The sequence below is a fragment of the Sceloporus occidentalis genome, unplaced genomic scaffold (assembly GCF_023333645.1).
Source record: "Sceloporus occidentalis isolate IW3139 unplaced genomic scaffold, rSceOcc1.0.p SCAF_3, whole genome shotgun sequence".
In the NCBI taxonomy this organism is placed as follows: Eukaryota; Metazoa; Chordata; class Lepidosauria; order Squamata; family Phrynosomatidae; genus Sceloporus; species Sceloporus occidentalis.
The window spans coordinates 42468303-42484534 of record NW_028316983.1 but is presented as its reverse complement, the minus strand read 5'-3'; the positions used below and the strand labels follow the sequence as shown (position 1 = coordinate 42484534).

The 16232-nt window shown below is 41.9% G+C and overlaps 1 protein-coding gene across 6 annotated transcripts; it reads right to left on the bottom strand.

Annotated features, from left to right (window-relative positions):
- Positions 1-863: 863 nt before the first annotated feature.
- On the bottom strand, positions 864-14686 carry SLA2 (Src like adaptor 2). Of its 6 annotated transcripts, none has more exons than XM_089514157.1 (8): positions 12986-14686; positions 9252-9713; positions 7261-7357; positions 6762-6848; positions 6433-6536; positions 4192-4344; positions 2431-2563; positions 864-1441 (listed from the first exon to the last, which is right to left on the bottom strand). In XM_089514157.1, exons 2-8 carry the CDS (start codon positions 9346-9348, stop codon positions 1297-1299), a joined length of 816 nt encoding a protein of 271 aa, XP_089370283.1. In that variant the 5' UTR covers positions 9349-9713; positions 12986-14686; the 3' UTR covers positions 864-1296. The 6 variants fall into 6 exon arrangements, with proteins under 6 accessions (XP_089370283.1, XP_089370285.1, XP_089370286.1 ...); XM_089514159.1 differs by having other exon boundaries at positions 9252-9415; XM_089514160.1 differs by having other exon boundaries at positions 9252-9402.
- Positions 14687-16232: the final 1546 nt, after the last annotated feature.

The following is a 16232-nucleotide window of genomic DNA, read 5'->3' as shown; positions in this document are numbered from 1 at the left end:
CTTTTCCTCTGTATTCCTGCTCAGTTGCCTCAGCTCCTTTTCATCTACTGTGAGAACAGTAAGGAGTTTTCCTTTTCCTAATACTTTTACTCATGACATCCAGTCACTTTTTCAGAAGGCCAAGATTTACAATGTAATTTAGGGGATATATAGAAACCATGAAAGTTCCTATACTTACCAAACTGCAGCTGCTGCAATCCCTCATGTGAGGAATCTCCATCATGAGGGGGAATTACACCAGGGATCCTGTTTTGGCCTGTCACAATGGGGATTGCTCATGGGAGGAGGTGAAAACAGAAAACAGCTGCTTCCCAAGCAACAGACCTCAGCTGCAGTAGTTCCTGCCTGGTAAGTGGAGATGTGGGGGGAATCAAGCTGGAATTCATTGGTTAGCACCAAAAATAGGGTACTTACACATATGTTAAGACTATACACTGGTCAATGTTTTTTCAAACTTCTTCCCCTGTTTACTGGCATCAGATTTAGTGAAAGGTTGCAGGCAGGTGTTGAAAATGGGCAAGTAATTTCTCTCTCTTTAGGCACTGTTGGATGTACTTGTTTGACTTATGTTTGTATTTTTTTCAAAATCACAGTGAGAGCCTCTGATTTAACTCCACAGGGATAATAGAATCCATGCAAGCCAAGGAGCAAGCTTATGGAACAGTAGGTCCCCATTACCAGCTTACTTGGTTTTGAGTACTAGTTGGAGAGGAAAGGCTTCCTCCACGGCAACCAGAGAATCCAACAGAGCAATAGAGAAGTAATCAAAATACATCTGTGGTACTTTTTGAGTTACTGAAAAAACATTCATCCCTCATCTTTAGAAGACAGAAAAATACAAGAGCATTAGTGGTAGAAGGTTGCATCAGTAGATTCAAGAGACAAGAAGGAAGATTTCATTGCCCAAATATCCAAATCTTGCTCTCTGAAGTGGTTTGCCTTTATTAGCTCTTGATTCAAGAAGTGCGCCATTGGTGCTATGCAGAAATTTAAATGAAGCAAATTCATTGTAAATGTCTCAAGTCTTGTTCACAGTTACATAATACAGAATTCTGTAGGAGTAGCGGACATAAATAGATGGATATAAATACACATATAGTCTTATCTGAATGGAATCCGCAGAGCCTATAGTGGCAAAAAAGGGGAGGGGGATGTACAGCGATGACATATTGGACTGAATGGTCACTGCTTCCTGGAGTAAGTTCATACTGCATTCAAGGGTATGAGGCGCATATAAAAAGTCTTGTATTCTGTTCAAGCTTCATGTTCTTCTAGAAGTGAATACCAATAATCCTTTTATGTGTTTCTGGATCTCTTCATGTCAAGTGTGTCACCTAAAGGCAGGTCTTCAGTTATTGATAGATAAGATGTTACAGCTTCACGCAGGCCCAGACTGATAGGAGAGTCTTCTGGTACTGGACCTTCTGCCAAGAAGTCTGAGCTAAACAGAAAGTATATCTGTATAAAACATACTGGAAAGCAGAAAAAAGAGCATCCTCTTCTAGAATATTTAGAACATTCTAACGGATGCATAGTTCCCAGACTGGACATCTCCATTTTAATAATAACTAGGAGAGTGTGGGTCTCCCATCATTATTTGACAGACAGTACTTAATGTTTACCTTACAGAAGTACTCATCCTGGACTGGTTTTAGGCACTGATCCAGGATTGGAACAATTGAGTAAAAGGTAAAGGTTTTCCCTTGACATGAATGTTAGTCGTAACCTACTGTAGAGGGAGTGGTGCTCATCTCTGTTACTAAGCTGAAAAGCCAGCATTGTCCAAAGACGACTCAGGTGGTCATGTAGCCTGAAGTCTGTTTACCTTCCCACCAAAGTGGTACCTATTCATCTACTTGCATTTGCATGCTTTGAACTGCTAGGTTGGCAGAAGCTGGGACTAGTGACAATAACTCATTCTGTCATGTGGCACTTGGGCCTCAAACTGCCAACCTTCTGACCTTATGATCATCAGGATTGGCATCTTAAACACTAAACCACCGTATTCCTGTTGAGTCCTCGTCTTTTTCAGGTTCTTTAGAGTGGGACACAACATGGTACAAAGTACACTGGGAGACAGGACATGATCTAGGTCCATAGCATGTACATTTCAGTGAACCATATAAAATTACTCTCCAGGAACATTTTATACACTGGATTTATTGCAAATTCTAACTGATTTGGCACTTGTTCAGTATGACACCAGATTTACTCCAGAATTGTAGACAGTAACATCCTGATCATGCTCAATTTTTGAGACAATATTGCCTAGGTGCATATTTGCGCAGTCAACTGAGTATATGTAACAGTGATTTATGTATTTCATTTATTGAATGCTTTAACGGGTCACTACAAAACTTTGAGCTATGTCACTTATACTACTCAAGTTCTATGATGAGAAAAGGTAGAATTCAAGAGAAAAAAATATACCTGTTGATCTCCTGCCAGTTGAGAGCTGGCTTGCTCACTACTACTGGTTTGGAAAGGTTATGGAGTAAGTGTGACGTAGATCCTTGAATGAAGCATGGCTCCTTCAAGCAACAACATAAGCCATCACTAGTTTCTACAGAACAGGAGGAGGCAGAGAGTCAAGCTACATTAGATTTTTTCAGATGTTTTCAAATTCTATGACAATTAAAAACAAAGCTAGTCTAGCATAAGGGTGTCTTAAATGTCTTGGTGGGATCACCTCTCTGTAGATTCCAGTTGCCAAACTTCACTTATTATAAAATAATCATTTCAGTAACAGCTTCTACACCAGAAATTGTGTGCCAAGTGTAGTTTTAAGCCCCACAAGCTGTATAAAGACCAAAAATATTAAACTGGTTGAATAGCCAGTTGTCAGTCATGGTGGTCAAGAGAACCAGCTTTCTCATTTCCTTTTCTACAATAGCAAGGAGGGTCCTTTTTCTGTTTGTTGCCTAGCATGGTTTACAGTTATATGTCTGAGAAACTCCTCTCCCCTCAACTGCTTACATTTCTCAGCACTCTGTGTGCCACTGAAAGCTTTTGTGAAAGTTAGCCTTAAGGTAACTTATACTGCAGCTTTTTCCTGCTGGACATCAAAGAATTACTGGTTGTCACTTAATGCATATTCATGAAGTCTTGATAGTATCTGGCATCCTGTTCTTTAATTACAATGGCCTTAAGTTTCACTCATGGCATTACACAGAACAGAATATTTATTTCTTTTATATCCCTGCCTTTTTCCGAACAAGCAACAAACAAAAGACACATATGCACACCATGTTCCATTAAAACCATGCAGCCCTTCCTCACCCTCCACACAGCCATTTCTGTGCTGCTGGAGAGGGACAAGATGAGCAGGTTTTGGGAGGGGAAGGGAATCTGGGGACATAGATACAGAGATGTTACTACATCTCCTGATGCAGGTTCTTGATCAATCTATTTGAACACACGTTTTACTCACTGGATGAACAATTGTTCATTATTGTAGCAGAATCAAAAGATACTAATCTGAGGAGAAACATTGCTGGTTTGACACAACCATTTTTCACCTTGGGTGAAATCCCTGCAACAAACAAGTTCTCTTGTTTTCTTCATTTTCTACTCCATCATTTTCTACTGCAAAATGATAAGCACAATCCTCCTTCAAAACTGCCAGGTGATACATGTCTGCTAAATCACTGACTTTAGGTCAGCCTTCCCCAATGAAGGGCCCATTGTACTATAGTTCCTACCATTCCCAGCCAAGGACCATGCTCATTGGGGGTAATGGGAATTGTACCCTTTCACATTTAATTATTCCTGTCTTTGTGGTTACTCACCCTTTCACACAAGACAGCACAGGCTGGGTAGCCCTTATCTGAAATGCTTGCAACCAGAAATATTTTGGATTGATTCCTCACCCCCACCCCTGATTTTGGAATAATTGGATATATGTAATGAAATACCTTGGAATGGGAACCAGGTCTAAACATGAAAATCATTTATTTTTCGTATACACCATATGAAAGTAATTCTATACAGTATTTTTTAACAATTTGTGGGCATGGAATAATTGAACTTGTGCCATCATAGGAGCACTCAAAAAGTATGGAATTTGGAGAGCATTTTAGATTAGGGACGTTCAGCCTGTATATATTTTACTTATGGAGCGAGCCATGAGTAATGACAAAACTGATTTGGTCATATCCTTTCATTAATCTAGAATGAGAGAAAACAAATTACCAGAATAATAGTCTACCAGTTCCTGCAGACTTGAGAAGGTGAGGCGGGGTGAAATGTAAAGCCAGCTGTTCTCTAGGCAATTAATGCGATAGTGTTTCACACAGTCCCAGGAAGCATGACTTGTGTGTCTGATTGACAAGGAGTAGCAACCTGCTTGCAACAGAGAGCAAAGTTCAGCAGCATGTTCAGCCAAGAAATAAGCATAACATCTTACCTTGATTTCATTTATTTTTCACATGCAGGAGGATAAATACTTCAAAGCTAAACTAAACGTGTGCCTTCAAGTCATTTCTGGTTTACAGCAACCCTAAGGTGAACACATCACAGGGTTTTCTGGGCCTGAGAGCGAGTGATTCACACAAGGCCACCCAGTGAGTTTCCAGGGCCAAGCGGGGAATCAATCCCTGATCTCGAGACATAATCCAGCACTCAAACCTTGATACCATGTTGGCATTACAGCATCTTAATCCAATTTTGGTCGCAGTTAGCTTTTATAGAGCATAGAAGATGACAACAAAATGAAATTAATCCCATCCCCCCTTTTCTTAGCACGTTTGGCAAGAAAGAATCCCCACCACAAGAGGAAAAACTATGGCAGTACATAGAGGAAAGAGAACAGTTTAGTCCTGCAATCCAAAGGGTAGGCAACAGAGTAAATTGGGTTGATGAGGCAGATGTATTTTTAGAGAAATGTTGCACTATGTTTTCTCTCCTTAAAACATCATTAGACTTGCAGATGGTCTAATTGTAGAGGAGAGTTGGAAAAGCATTTGCCTTCTACAGTTTCTACAGTCTTTTGACGATCATCATGATCTTCTCATATTCTACAGTAGGACCTCAGTATCCAGCTGTATCTTGCCATCTGTGGATGGCAAACCCCCGTTGTCCTCAGTGGCAGTGCGTGCACATGGCCACACTGCAATTAGGGACTGCCTCAGTGGCAGCATGTGCGCGTGGCCACACCACCATTGGGAACAATGGTGAAGTCCCATTTGTCCCTAGTGGCAATCTGCCTGCATGCACATGTCGCCACTGGGGACAACGGGACTTGAGGTCCCACAGATTTTGGTATCCGGTGGGGGGGGATGGAACAGATCCTCCATGGATACTGAGGACCCACTGTACAGTAGTTAGAAAAGTGTAACTTAGTAATGTCTTTAGGCCCAAATTCCCAAGCCTACTTTACCAGGCAGGCAGCAGCACCTGGCAATCAGGCTACAAGAGGATGGTGTTTCTACCACTTCTTCATACTACCAAGTGAAATTGCAACATTCAGAAGTAGAGCCCCTGTAGCAATTCCTTGTTGCAGCCTCACTTGCTGCAGGAAGGGAAAGGAAATATGCTCTTGTGTTCTTATTGGCAGCTGAACAGACCTCCATCTGTCGATATGACTGCTGCCTAGTAAAGTAAGTTTGAAAGGGCATTTATGATTGTGACAATAGTGCCACTACACAGTGTTAGTGAATATGGGGTGGTTACGGTCTGTAATCTAGGGTATGAATCCATAAATGCAATCCAGAATGCCAGGTGTTATTTTCTGCTGCTTTCCCAGTTAGGGACTCAAGATGGCTAACAGCCAATGAAACGAACATAAACATTTACAGCATACAAAACTTAGGCACGGTACAGACCTCCCAAAAACTGAGGCCTGCCGTTGCCTGTTTATCCTCCGCAGGGAAGCTGCAGCTGCCAAACTGCACAGCTTCCCTGCGGAAAAAAAAGAATCTACGAAAAGTGGGTTCTTAATCTTTTTACCCTGTGGCAGCAGGGTAGCATGTGCGCCACTGGCACACTCGATACGTAAGTGCCATGTGGTGACGTGCAGACACCGCGTGGCACTTACATAACAATGGTGGTGCCCATGTATACAGGGTGCCGCCATTGTTATGCCCTCGTCACATGCGAGGGTTGCAGGGCATGTGAGCAACCCTAGCACGTGATGAGGGCATCACAAAAGGCCCATCTTACCAGGTCTTAGAAAGCAATTAAGCCACTGGATAGGCTTGGAGCCAAAAAATCTTTAGATGACCATACGTTTTCCACCCCTACTGTACAGCGTGTTTCCACCTCCAAAAAACTAGGTGCAATATAGGCCTTTCCACCAATTTATACCAGCACCTTTCTGCATTACAGCCTACTGGCCTGAGCAAAGTCTTTTCCAAGTTTAAGCTAAATAAAACATCTGATCACACTTCTAGGGTTAATCCACTTCCTTCCCTATAATTCGAAGAGTTTGCTTACCTTTCCTCACTTGGCTGTCTCTTACCAGGAAAGAGCCTTCACAGTTGTAAGGCAGCAGCAGCAACTCTTCAGCTTTTGCACGACTGATGCCCTCATAAAGCCACCTGAAAAGGTAAGAGGGCTGCACTCTTAATGCCCTTAAAACCTATCTATGCAAGTCATGGGAGGGATGAAAGACCGGTTCCTGAAAACTGTTGGGGGGAGGGGAAAGTATTCTTTCTCTCATTGATTTACACCAGCTTTTGGGTGCAGACACGCTGGCATCTGGTGGCTGCCTACAACACTCTGAACTCACCTATATTTATATTCTATAAAACAACAGCTCCTACCTGTGAGAAATTTTAGCTACATAGTTACTGGGAATATAGCAGTCCTTGCCAGTCACAATTGATTCCACTTTCCACCATTCACCCTCTCTGCAATAAAAAAAAAAGGAATAATATGAAGACATGGATTCAAGCATCAGAACATTTTGAGGGCAGACCTCAGATAGTCCAAAACATTACATGGGAGCTTCCTTCAAGATGGTTATGAAGGGGGCCTAGCAAGAGTTCTAGTTCTCCATCTTCTCTGTTAACCAAGGATAGCTCTACTGTTGAGAAGAATTAAACAACTCCCTCTAGGCACAAATTCTGGGTGGTATAGCAGCTGCCATGGCAGCAGGATGCTGGCATTCCCCTTCTGGTACATAACAGTGTGTTCCCAGGCTTCTTGGCCTGCACCCTTGTTGCCCTCAAATGCATCAAAGAACACAGGCACTATTTTGTTTGCTGAATGGGTTTTTCCTCAGTCAGCAAAATGTCTTGATGCAGCCCTGCAAGTACTCACTCAGATAGCAACTTCAGCTGCTCTCCCATCCTCAGTATTGGTTCTGCATGTCCAGAAGGGAAATTGCACACTGCAATTGCTATAGAGATATTTGCACCTACAAGTAAATAAAAAGTGTATACGTGGGTCTTCATATCTCCTTGTGTCTTGTCATTTTCTTGCTGCTCTTGAAAAGGAACTGCAGCAACTAGGATCTTGGCAAAAGTTTGCTAGGTGGCTAACATCCCTTTAGGTCTTTTTGGGTTGCTGCAGAGGGAGGAATTCACTACTTCCAGCCCCTCAAACCTCACCTTTCTCTGACAGCTCCCCTCCATTCTGCTTCATAGATATATAGTGACCAGGAAAGAGCAGGGGCTAGAGATGATGTAGCCAACAATGTCATCTTCTGGGACCTCCCAAGGGTGTCTCAGAACCATTGAGGATGGGGTCATTGTATGGCCAGCTATAAGGTGCTAGCCAACTGCTCCCTATTCTTCATTAACTACCAACCAGCTAGTGGGTGGGGACCTTGCAAGCAGAAGATTAGTCCTACAGGAGGTGATAAAGAAACAAGATGTAGTTCCTGTTGAGCAGAATTTTATCCCCTTCTACCAGTGCAGGATCTCAGCCAGATAGCTCCTAGGAGCATGACACAACTTTATGACAACAGCTCCACAGGCTTTCATTTTGTTTCCAGATATAGCACAGTATTGGTTATTACTTTTAAAGCCCCAAATGGCTTAGCCTCAGGATGCTAAAGAACTATCCCCTGTTGAACTCTAGAGATCTGTAGGGAAGACATTATTTCATATTCTTTCAATGACTCAAGACCAGCTAGTTGGGAAGCAGGAAAAGAAGGATAAACTAGACATAAAAATTATCCTTGCATTGGTTTCTCTCTATCTCTGCTCACCCTGTTGCCTCGGTGCCCAATTAAGGCATTTTTCTGTTTTGGCAGACAGCCTGACAAATCTACATATTTTAAAACAGATCTATTTATTTTGTGTCCCTTACCTTCTGCAAACTGTTTCTACTTTATAATGTTGTAATGATCGGATTCAGCTATGAGTTTAATTTAAACATTGTCAATTATAATTGGCATTTGCTTTGCAATTGAAAAGTGGAATAAAAATAAGAGAAAAATGTGTTCTTTCTCACACACACATACAAACAACAACTTGAGCCCTCGATATATCAGCAGTGAATGGATATAGTTCTAGGGATGAGATGCTAACTGATCTGAAAAGATTACTAAAATTCCTAATATTAGTTCTAGAGCCTGCTCATTATCTCATAATAATCCCAACATTTCAAAACCTAAGAATGCTTCAGTGGAGTTAACTCTGCCTGTCTGGTTTTCACCACCATCACATGTTGGCTTCCAGAAGGTAATAGGACCCCAGACAGCATTCAGATTAGCTGACAAATGGCAAGGACTCTCAATCCCTCAGTCTGAAGAGATAGTGTTGCCTGCTTCTGACAAAGGGATTGCAGAAGCCCCGATACAAGAGGCTCCAGATGTCATCTTATACTCCATTCCCCACCCACCCCCAGCAAGACATCTTCTGTAAGAGAATTCATTTCAAAGAAAAACTACATCATTGTGTATGTATTTTACAAGTTTAAACGTCATCTATAGGAATGTCACTTCAGTCTCCATGTCAATCATGCAGTGCTCTGCTGGCTCTATATGGTCCAGGGTGGCATCAAGAAAGTGTTGCCCTGGAGCTTGTCATTTCAAGGCTTTGACTTTGACATCACCATGTATCTGGAACTTTACTTGTGTTGTGGATGAGCTTTCTCACAGAAGACTTATAGCGGGGAGGGACAATGGAGAATATTTTCTCTTTTCTGATAGTCTTAACTATCAGTGCTTTGAAATGCCAAGCTGAAATCAAGTTCTAAGCTTGCAGCCTCATTTGCTGTTTGTAGGAGTTGGGCACAAGATAGCAGCTAACCCATCTCCCAAGCTTCAGGACCATAACTGGTTGGAAACATCAAATAAGCCCCACCTGGTGATGTAACAACAAGGCTGGGGTTGAGACATTGGCTGTTCTGTGGACTTGGCTCAGCTGTAATCTCCTTCTTTCGACTGGGAAAGATTCCCATTACAGTCCACTGCTAACTGGTGGGTTTAGGTAGTAGTGATTTTCAGGTTCAGCACTAAAAGAGAAAACTTTCAACAACAAAACAGAACCAAGGAGACAATTAGCATGAACTTCAAACATGCTACTCACTCACAAAGAGCTTCCACCCTCTTTTCCAAGCTATTTCCTCCCCAAGATGGAGATCTTTAAGAACAAAGTAAGCTCTACTGAACATTAACATAACTTAACGTCAGTATTTAGTCTATTGGCCAACTAGATGCCTCAGGGAAGTCCACGAACAGAACATTTTCACAACTCACCCAGAACTTGAAAAAACTACCTTTTGGATTATAACCTCCAAAGTCTGGCCATGCTAGTTGCAGGATTCTGAAAGATGTAGTCCAAAAAAGAGGGGAAAGGGGGTAAGAGAGGGAATATTTCCAATCTCTGAAAGCATCATGCCCATCAACTGGTATACTGATACACACTGCCTCTTATACTGGGGGTAATTAATTTATAATGTATAGACATGACTACTAGGCATTTAGAACTGTATCCTCCATGGATTTTAACATTCTCAAGCTAAAGGTTATCCTTGATTCCAGCCCCGTAGGTCTCTGTTTGGCCATCTATTCAGGAATTTCCCCACCATTACTCTGCCCCCCCCTCCCCCCGCAATATTTGGAAACTGAACCACTGCCATTTCAAAGGTTCTGGTAAGAATTTGTTGGCTTGTTTGTTTGATAGGGGTCCATGAAAATAAATTAGCAGCAGGCAACAACTAAAGCAGAAAGTAACAAATCCTGGGAGCTGGAGTGAGAAAATACAGTGACCAAGTAGTTCAGCAAGGAATGATAAACACTGCTGAGGGATATGTGCTCTAGTTGAATGTAGACCGTGCACTGTTTATAGAACAAAATATAACCAGTTTCAAGCATGCAGAAAGCTTACTGTCTGGCTCTAACAACAAGGGTGTGCAAAAAGGTATTTTTAATTGACTGGATTAGCTGATTTTTGATTCCCAGCAAGGTGACTGTCCTCCCATTCCAAAATGATATTGCTAAGGTGAATAATATTTGGAGTAACTGGATCTATGTACTCTGTTCAATTCTAGTATTTCTAATGAATTAATTGGTTCCAAATTATTTAGTTCTAAGTATTGATCTTATGTACTTGGCTGTGGTTGGTGGGCCTTTGAGTTCCAGGGACCCAAAGTTGATCTTGAAAACCTGAAGTCTTCCTGGCCTTACTCTGTTCGTCTGTTGTGTGTCTCATATTCATTTGAAATAGAGTAATTTTGCCAGATATCTAGCATGTCTCTGCAAGGTTCTGCACTTGGGAAACCAATTAGAGCAACATAGTTTAGAAAGAAGATACCTAAGATAGCTTCTATTTCTAAGCCTATTGTAATGTGCATTGACTAATATATTACTTTAGAGGCTCAGATTTCCATTAAACATATCCCCCATGATTGGAACATATTAACTGAACAAATGAAAGGGTCATATTTCTCAAAAAGACGCTCTTGCTCAAAAATCTGTATCCACTTTAACTGAATGTTGTTGTTGTGTGCCTTCAGGTTGTTTCTGACTTATGTTGATTCTAATGCAAACCTATCATGGGGTTTTCTTGGCAAGATTTGTTCAAGAGTTTTGCTTTTTGCCATCCTTTGAGGTGGGGAGAATGTGACTTGCCTAAGGTTACCCAATGGGCTTCCTTGGTCAAGTGCAGATTCAGAGCCTGTTCTCCAGGGCTATAGGGCAGAAAGTAAGTTCTGATAACAAAGTTGTGCATAGGTTTTGTTATGTACTGGCCATCAGGTTCGCTTTGATTTATGGGAACACTATCAAGGGGAGACCTCAAAGATACCCTGTTATTAAGAGTTCTGCTCAGGGGCATGGTTTCCTTGACAGAGTCTGGCTTTATAATTGAAACACTTATTAAAATTTATAAGGCTGTCAGTAAGCTGAGCAACTTCATGTTTTTTCTTCTCCACTCTATCTTTGCGGCTTCCACCACACTGCTCCTTAGGTAAGGCACATCAGGGCTCTCTCTAACTCAACCATGTTCACACTGCTCTCTACTAGTCTAAATGAATTGTAACAGCAGCAGGAGAAGCACTAAAAGCACTTTTAGGCACCTGACTAGTGGAATATCTAAAAAAAAATTGGTAACCATCAGCTTTGTGACAACTGTTAAATCAACATGTTAAACTCCATGTATTTAGACTATTAGGCAGTTCTTTCACCTTTCCTTTTTAAAACAAGTGTGATAAGTTCTATATGTAGTACAATTCAGAGCTTAAAATTCTAAGACATAAGTCCAAAACACATGGCAGAAATAATCCAGTTTGAGACAAACAAACAGCTTCATTTATACACTGCTTCATACTGAATTAAGAGTGTCTAAGCAGTTTACAACTGTAAGCTAATTGCCGCCTACAATCTGGGTACTCATTTTAGTGACCTTGGAAGGATGCAAGCATGAGTCGAGCTTGAGCCCTTCCGCTGGTATTGAACTTGCAACCTTATGGTTTTGAGTGGGTGGCTGCAGTACAGGCATTTAACCACCGCCCCACTTTAACTGCCCTGGCTCATAGAATCACAGTTGAAAGAGACCACTAAGGCCATCCAGTCCAACCCCCTGCCATGCAGGAAACCTAAATCACAGCATCCTCCACTGATGGCCATCCAGCCTCTGCTTAAAGACCTCCAAGGAGGGAGACTCCACCACACTCTGAGGGAGTTTGTTCCACTGTCAAACAGCCCTCACTGTCAGGAAGTTCCTCCTAATGTTGAGCTGGAATCTCTTTTCCTGTAGCTTACATTCATTGATTGCTCCAGGTCCTAGTCTCTGGAGCAGCAGAAAACAAGTTAGCTCCCTCCTCAATATGACATCCCTTCAAGTATTTAAACAGGCCTATCATATCACCTCTTAACCTTCTCTTCTCCAGACTAAACATCTCCTGCTCCCTGAGTCTTTCCTCATAGGGCATGGTTTCCAGACCCTTCACCATTTTCGTTGTCCTCCTTTGGACATACTCTAATTTCTCAATGTCCTTTTTGAATTGTGGTGCCCAGAACTGGGCACAATATTCCAGGTGGGGCCTGACCAGAGCAGAATAGAGTGGGCTCAGTGTTCGGGAATCCTGGGAATTGTAGTTTATTGTGGCACCAGAGCTATCTGGCAGAGAAGGCTAAATGTCTCACAAAACTACAGTTCCCAGAATTCCCTAGCATTGAGCCAGGGCAGTTAAAGTAGTCTCAGACTAGATTATTTCTGCAGTGTGTTTTGGACCATAGTCGTGTTAATTTGGAAAATCAGTACACAAGGGATCTTGGAGCACCTTTGATACTGAAAGAAGTTGGTAGCATGCACTTTTTTGGACTGCAGGCTACTTCCTGAGATGGCTGGGGTAGAGGCTGAAGTCTATGAAAGCTCATGCTACCAACTTCTTTCTTTCCATTAGTTTCAAAGATGCTACAAGATCCCTTTGAAATCCAGAGCTTGAAAGAGCAACTTTTTTTTTTTTGCACCACCAGAATCTTCAGCCAGCATGACAGCTGGTTGGGAATTCTGAGAAATGTCAAGCAAACAAACCAACCCAAGCTCCAGATTCCCCTCTTTCCTTAATGTTAAGTAAGAGTGGCATCACTCACCTTTCTGTCATGGCACTACAGAAAACAGCTACGCAGAATCTTCAGAAATCACGAAGGAAGTCTCCTGTAAAATAGCTCTGGGAAATGACGAGTGCAGAGCCCAGTCCTGTCTGGTCTGCAGTAGATTGTGGATGGCACACTGGATCACACCTTGACCAATAATGATGTAGCAGCACAAATAGAAGTCTGTTTCATTAACGAAGGCTGTCCATGGAGGAGAATGCACCTGAGTAGCTTCTCTGCAAACATTAACTCTTCTTCAGTTATTTGAATGTCTTCCTGCTGAGACTTCCAGGTAACAGGGTGCCCCTATACAGTATGCCAGTGCCAATCGTTAAATCCAAATAGTAGAATCCACTCAGTTCCCTTTGCCTGACGTACTGTTGAACTCAACAGTTTCAGTCAGTCTCTCTGTATGTGCATGCACCTTTAGGCACATGTTATTGAGAAGTGCTTACATCCTGAGAACCCACAAAGTGCTTAGTTTCCTTTGACGTAAGTGGAAAGGTGGTTGGTGTGATATGTTTTTCTACACAGAAAACGGATGCCTGTAGACATGTTGCTATGACAGTGATCTGCTTTCTTGCAGTACAGACTAGACCCAAGTTATTGGATGAAGTTAGGAACTACCAGTGGACTAAGCAATGCAGTGGCCTTACTTGTTGCCAAACGAGTACAGACATTCCAGGCAGATTAGTGCAAGTAGTATGGGTTTTATAAGACTTGAATCCGGCAGTATACCAATAATGTAGAATGTGGGGTGGGTAGGCTATCCAGCTAAAACACTAATAGTAGACATGGGAAGCATGCCTAATATTTCCTTGCAGATCTTCCTTTACAAGAGTTTATTCCTCACTAGGTACCTGAGTCCAGATAAGGCAAATGGGAGACTCGGCAAATGGCAGAGACATTGTGGGCAGCCTACGTTTTCTGCACTCCTCACGGTGTGCCTCCCTTACTCTTAAAACTGGCCTTACACCCACTGCTTCCTATGGAAACACATGTATCTGACACTATCACATCCACTGTGGTCTCTAAGCTATCTGATGTGTTGCAGCTGGGAGGTTAACAAATGCAAACATTAATGTTCCTTCAAGCTTCAGTACAGTTACGCTCCCTGCTTGCCACTCTGATCTTATCTTTCTCAGCAGCTTAAAATAGGCCCAATATCATCATCACCATCTCCAGCTGTATTGCACAATAAGACTGTATAATGCACAGTCATAAACCTCAAAATCAAGCAAACCCCTCCAAAAAAAGACACAGTAATGGGTGCAGGGAAAGAGAAGATCATAGTGACAACAACCTTTTGGTTCCTTTTTACTATCTTCCTAACTCAAGGAGTACAAATTCCTCAAACATGAGAGCCTAGCAGAATGAGGTCTTGCCCTCCTACTTCCAGTTGTTATTTTAAGATGAGATGCAAGAATGATAAAAGGTTTCTTTCACATCAGTCCCATGGAAAGTGGTAGTGTGACTGATGTGTTATGATTTTCCACTGTCGTTCTGTGTAGTTGGACTTCCTGACAACGCACTCCGAATGGGACCATCAAACAGGGAACAAACAGTCACACCACCACAGACTTTGGGTAACTGCAAGGCAGTGGGAACCGGGAGCCTCTATGAAGCCAGCGACAAATCTTTCTGTTGATGGTTTTGTTAAACTTGTTTGAAATCACAGAATGTGCTCTGCAGGATCCGGGGGGGGGGGGGGGGGGGGGACTTTCTATAGACATATGAAAGTATTTCCAGTCACTAGCAAAACTGGGAGCATTGAAGAATTGCTGGTAGATACAGAGGGCACTTGGTATCTGCTGAGGTTTGGTTCCAAAAAACCCAATCCCACAGATACCAAAATCTGTGGATGCTCAAGTCCCATTATATTCAATGGTGTAGTAAAATTGTACCCCTTATATAAATTGGAAGAATCAAGATTTGCTTTTTAAAATTATTTTTGTGGGACAGGGGATTTTTTTCAAGTAGAGAATGTTTGAATCTGTGGGTGCAGGAGGTCAACTATACTTAAAACTTGATTAACATCTACTGTCCTCTTCATATTTTCAGTTTCAAGTCAAACTTAAATGGGTTAGATCTACAAATAAACCAATAGTGGGAGTTTCTCTAACATTTATCTGTAACTGTTGTGACATACAGAACTAGTCCAGTGCAGTTTTCTCAACCTTGTACCTACAATGTTAAATTACAGCTACCATCACATTGAGCCAGTATGGTTGCTGGAAGACAACAACAACAACAACAACAACAACAACAACATTTATTTGTATCCCGCCCCTCTGAGAACAATCGGGGCGGCTAACAAAGTTAAAGATAATGATGATGATGCTTGTCAGACTGATTGAACTAAGCCACCAAGTTAGGGAAGAATCATTCGTCTGAGTGTGCCTCTTCAACAAGGCATCTTGTTCGTTAATGTTTTGCTACTAATATTTCTACCTAGTTTTCTCGCCACTTCTGAACATCTGCTATTTTCCTTAAAAAATGGTTTAGTGACTCCACCCCCAGATGGTTGGGTTGGAATTGTGCTAATAATGGTGAAGGTTCTACTTTACCTCTGCATTTGTGGAAAGGGTCATTATAAAGGAGCTAAGAAAGAAGAGTCATTGTGGAGAAGACAGAAAGACCTACCAAGTCCAACATCTTGTTTCTAACAGTGGACATCCAAATGATTTTGAAAAAATCTCCACCTTTATGCAGAAAATCCACAGCAAGTGCATGCCACAGAGAGGTCCCTCCAGCCTGAAGACCTCTTGGCAAAATTAACAGTAATCTTTCAAGAGGTTTCTTTTAATTTTCTTCTTCTATATCCTGATGTCCATCCTAATCTTCTCCCATGCTTCATGCACTTTCACACTTACCAGTTCAAGTTTTTAACTGTGGTGAACACAATACATGACTAAGGTGCAGAGAAGCTTGACAAACTTCACTCTCAGTCCATTCACATCTATCTCAATGATGGATGGAAGAATAAAGTGACATGAGGATCCCAACCCCTTGAGGTTTCAAATACTGCCTACAAAAAAGGTATATAACAAACTCTTTACAATTTCTTCTGTTCTTTGCCTTGCTTCACTAAAGAGATCTTCCATATTCGGTAAGGGCAGAAGCTTCAGAAATGCAACACCTCCCCCTTTGCCTCCAAAAGCTACAAACAGGAGTCTACTTACTAAGACATTGTTTTTTTTAATATGGTCTGAGAAAGACATTGAAGAATGACAGCACTGCTTGT

Coding starts and splice junctions, on each gene's coding strand:
- SLA2 (XM_089514157.1), bottom strand. CDS start 9,348: ATGGGAATCTTTCCCAGTCGAAAGAAGGAGATTACAGCTGAGCCAAGT. Junction 6,537..6,761: donor GTAGCTAAAATTTCTCACAG/GTAGGAGCTGTT, acceptor TTACCTTTTCAG/GTGGCTTTATGAGGGCATCA. Junction 2,564..4,191: donor ACTGGTAGACTATTATTCTG/GTAATTTGTTTT, acceptor CCTGTTCTGTAG/AAACTAGTGATGGCTTATGT.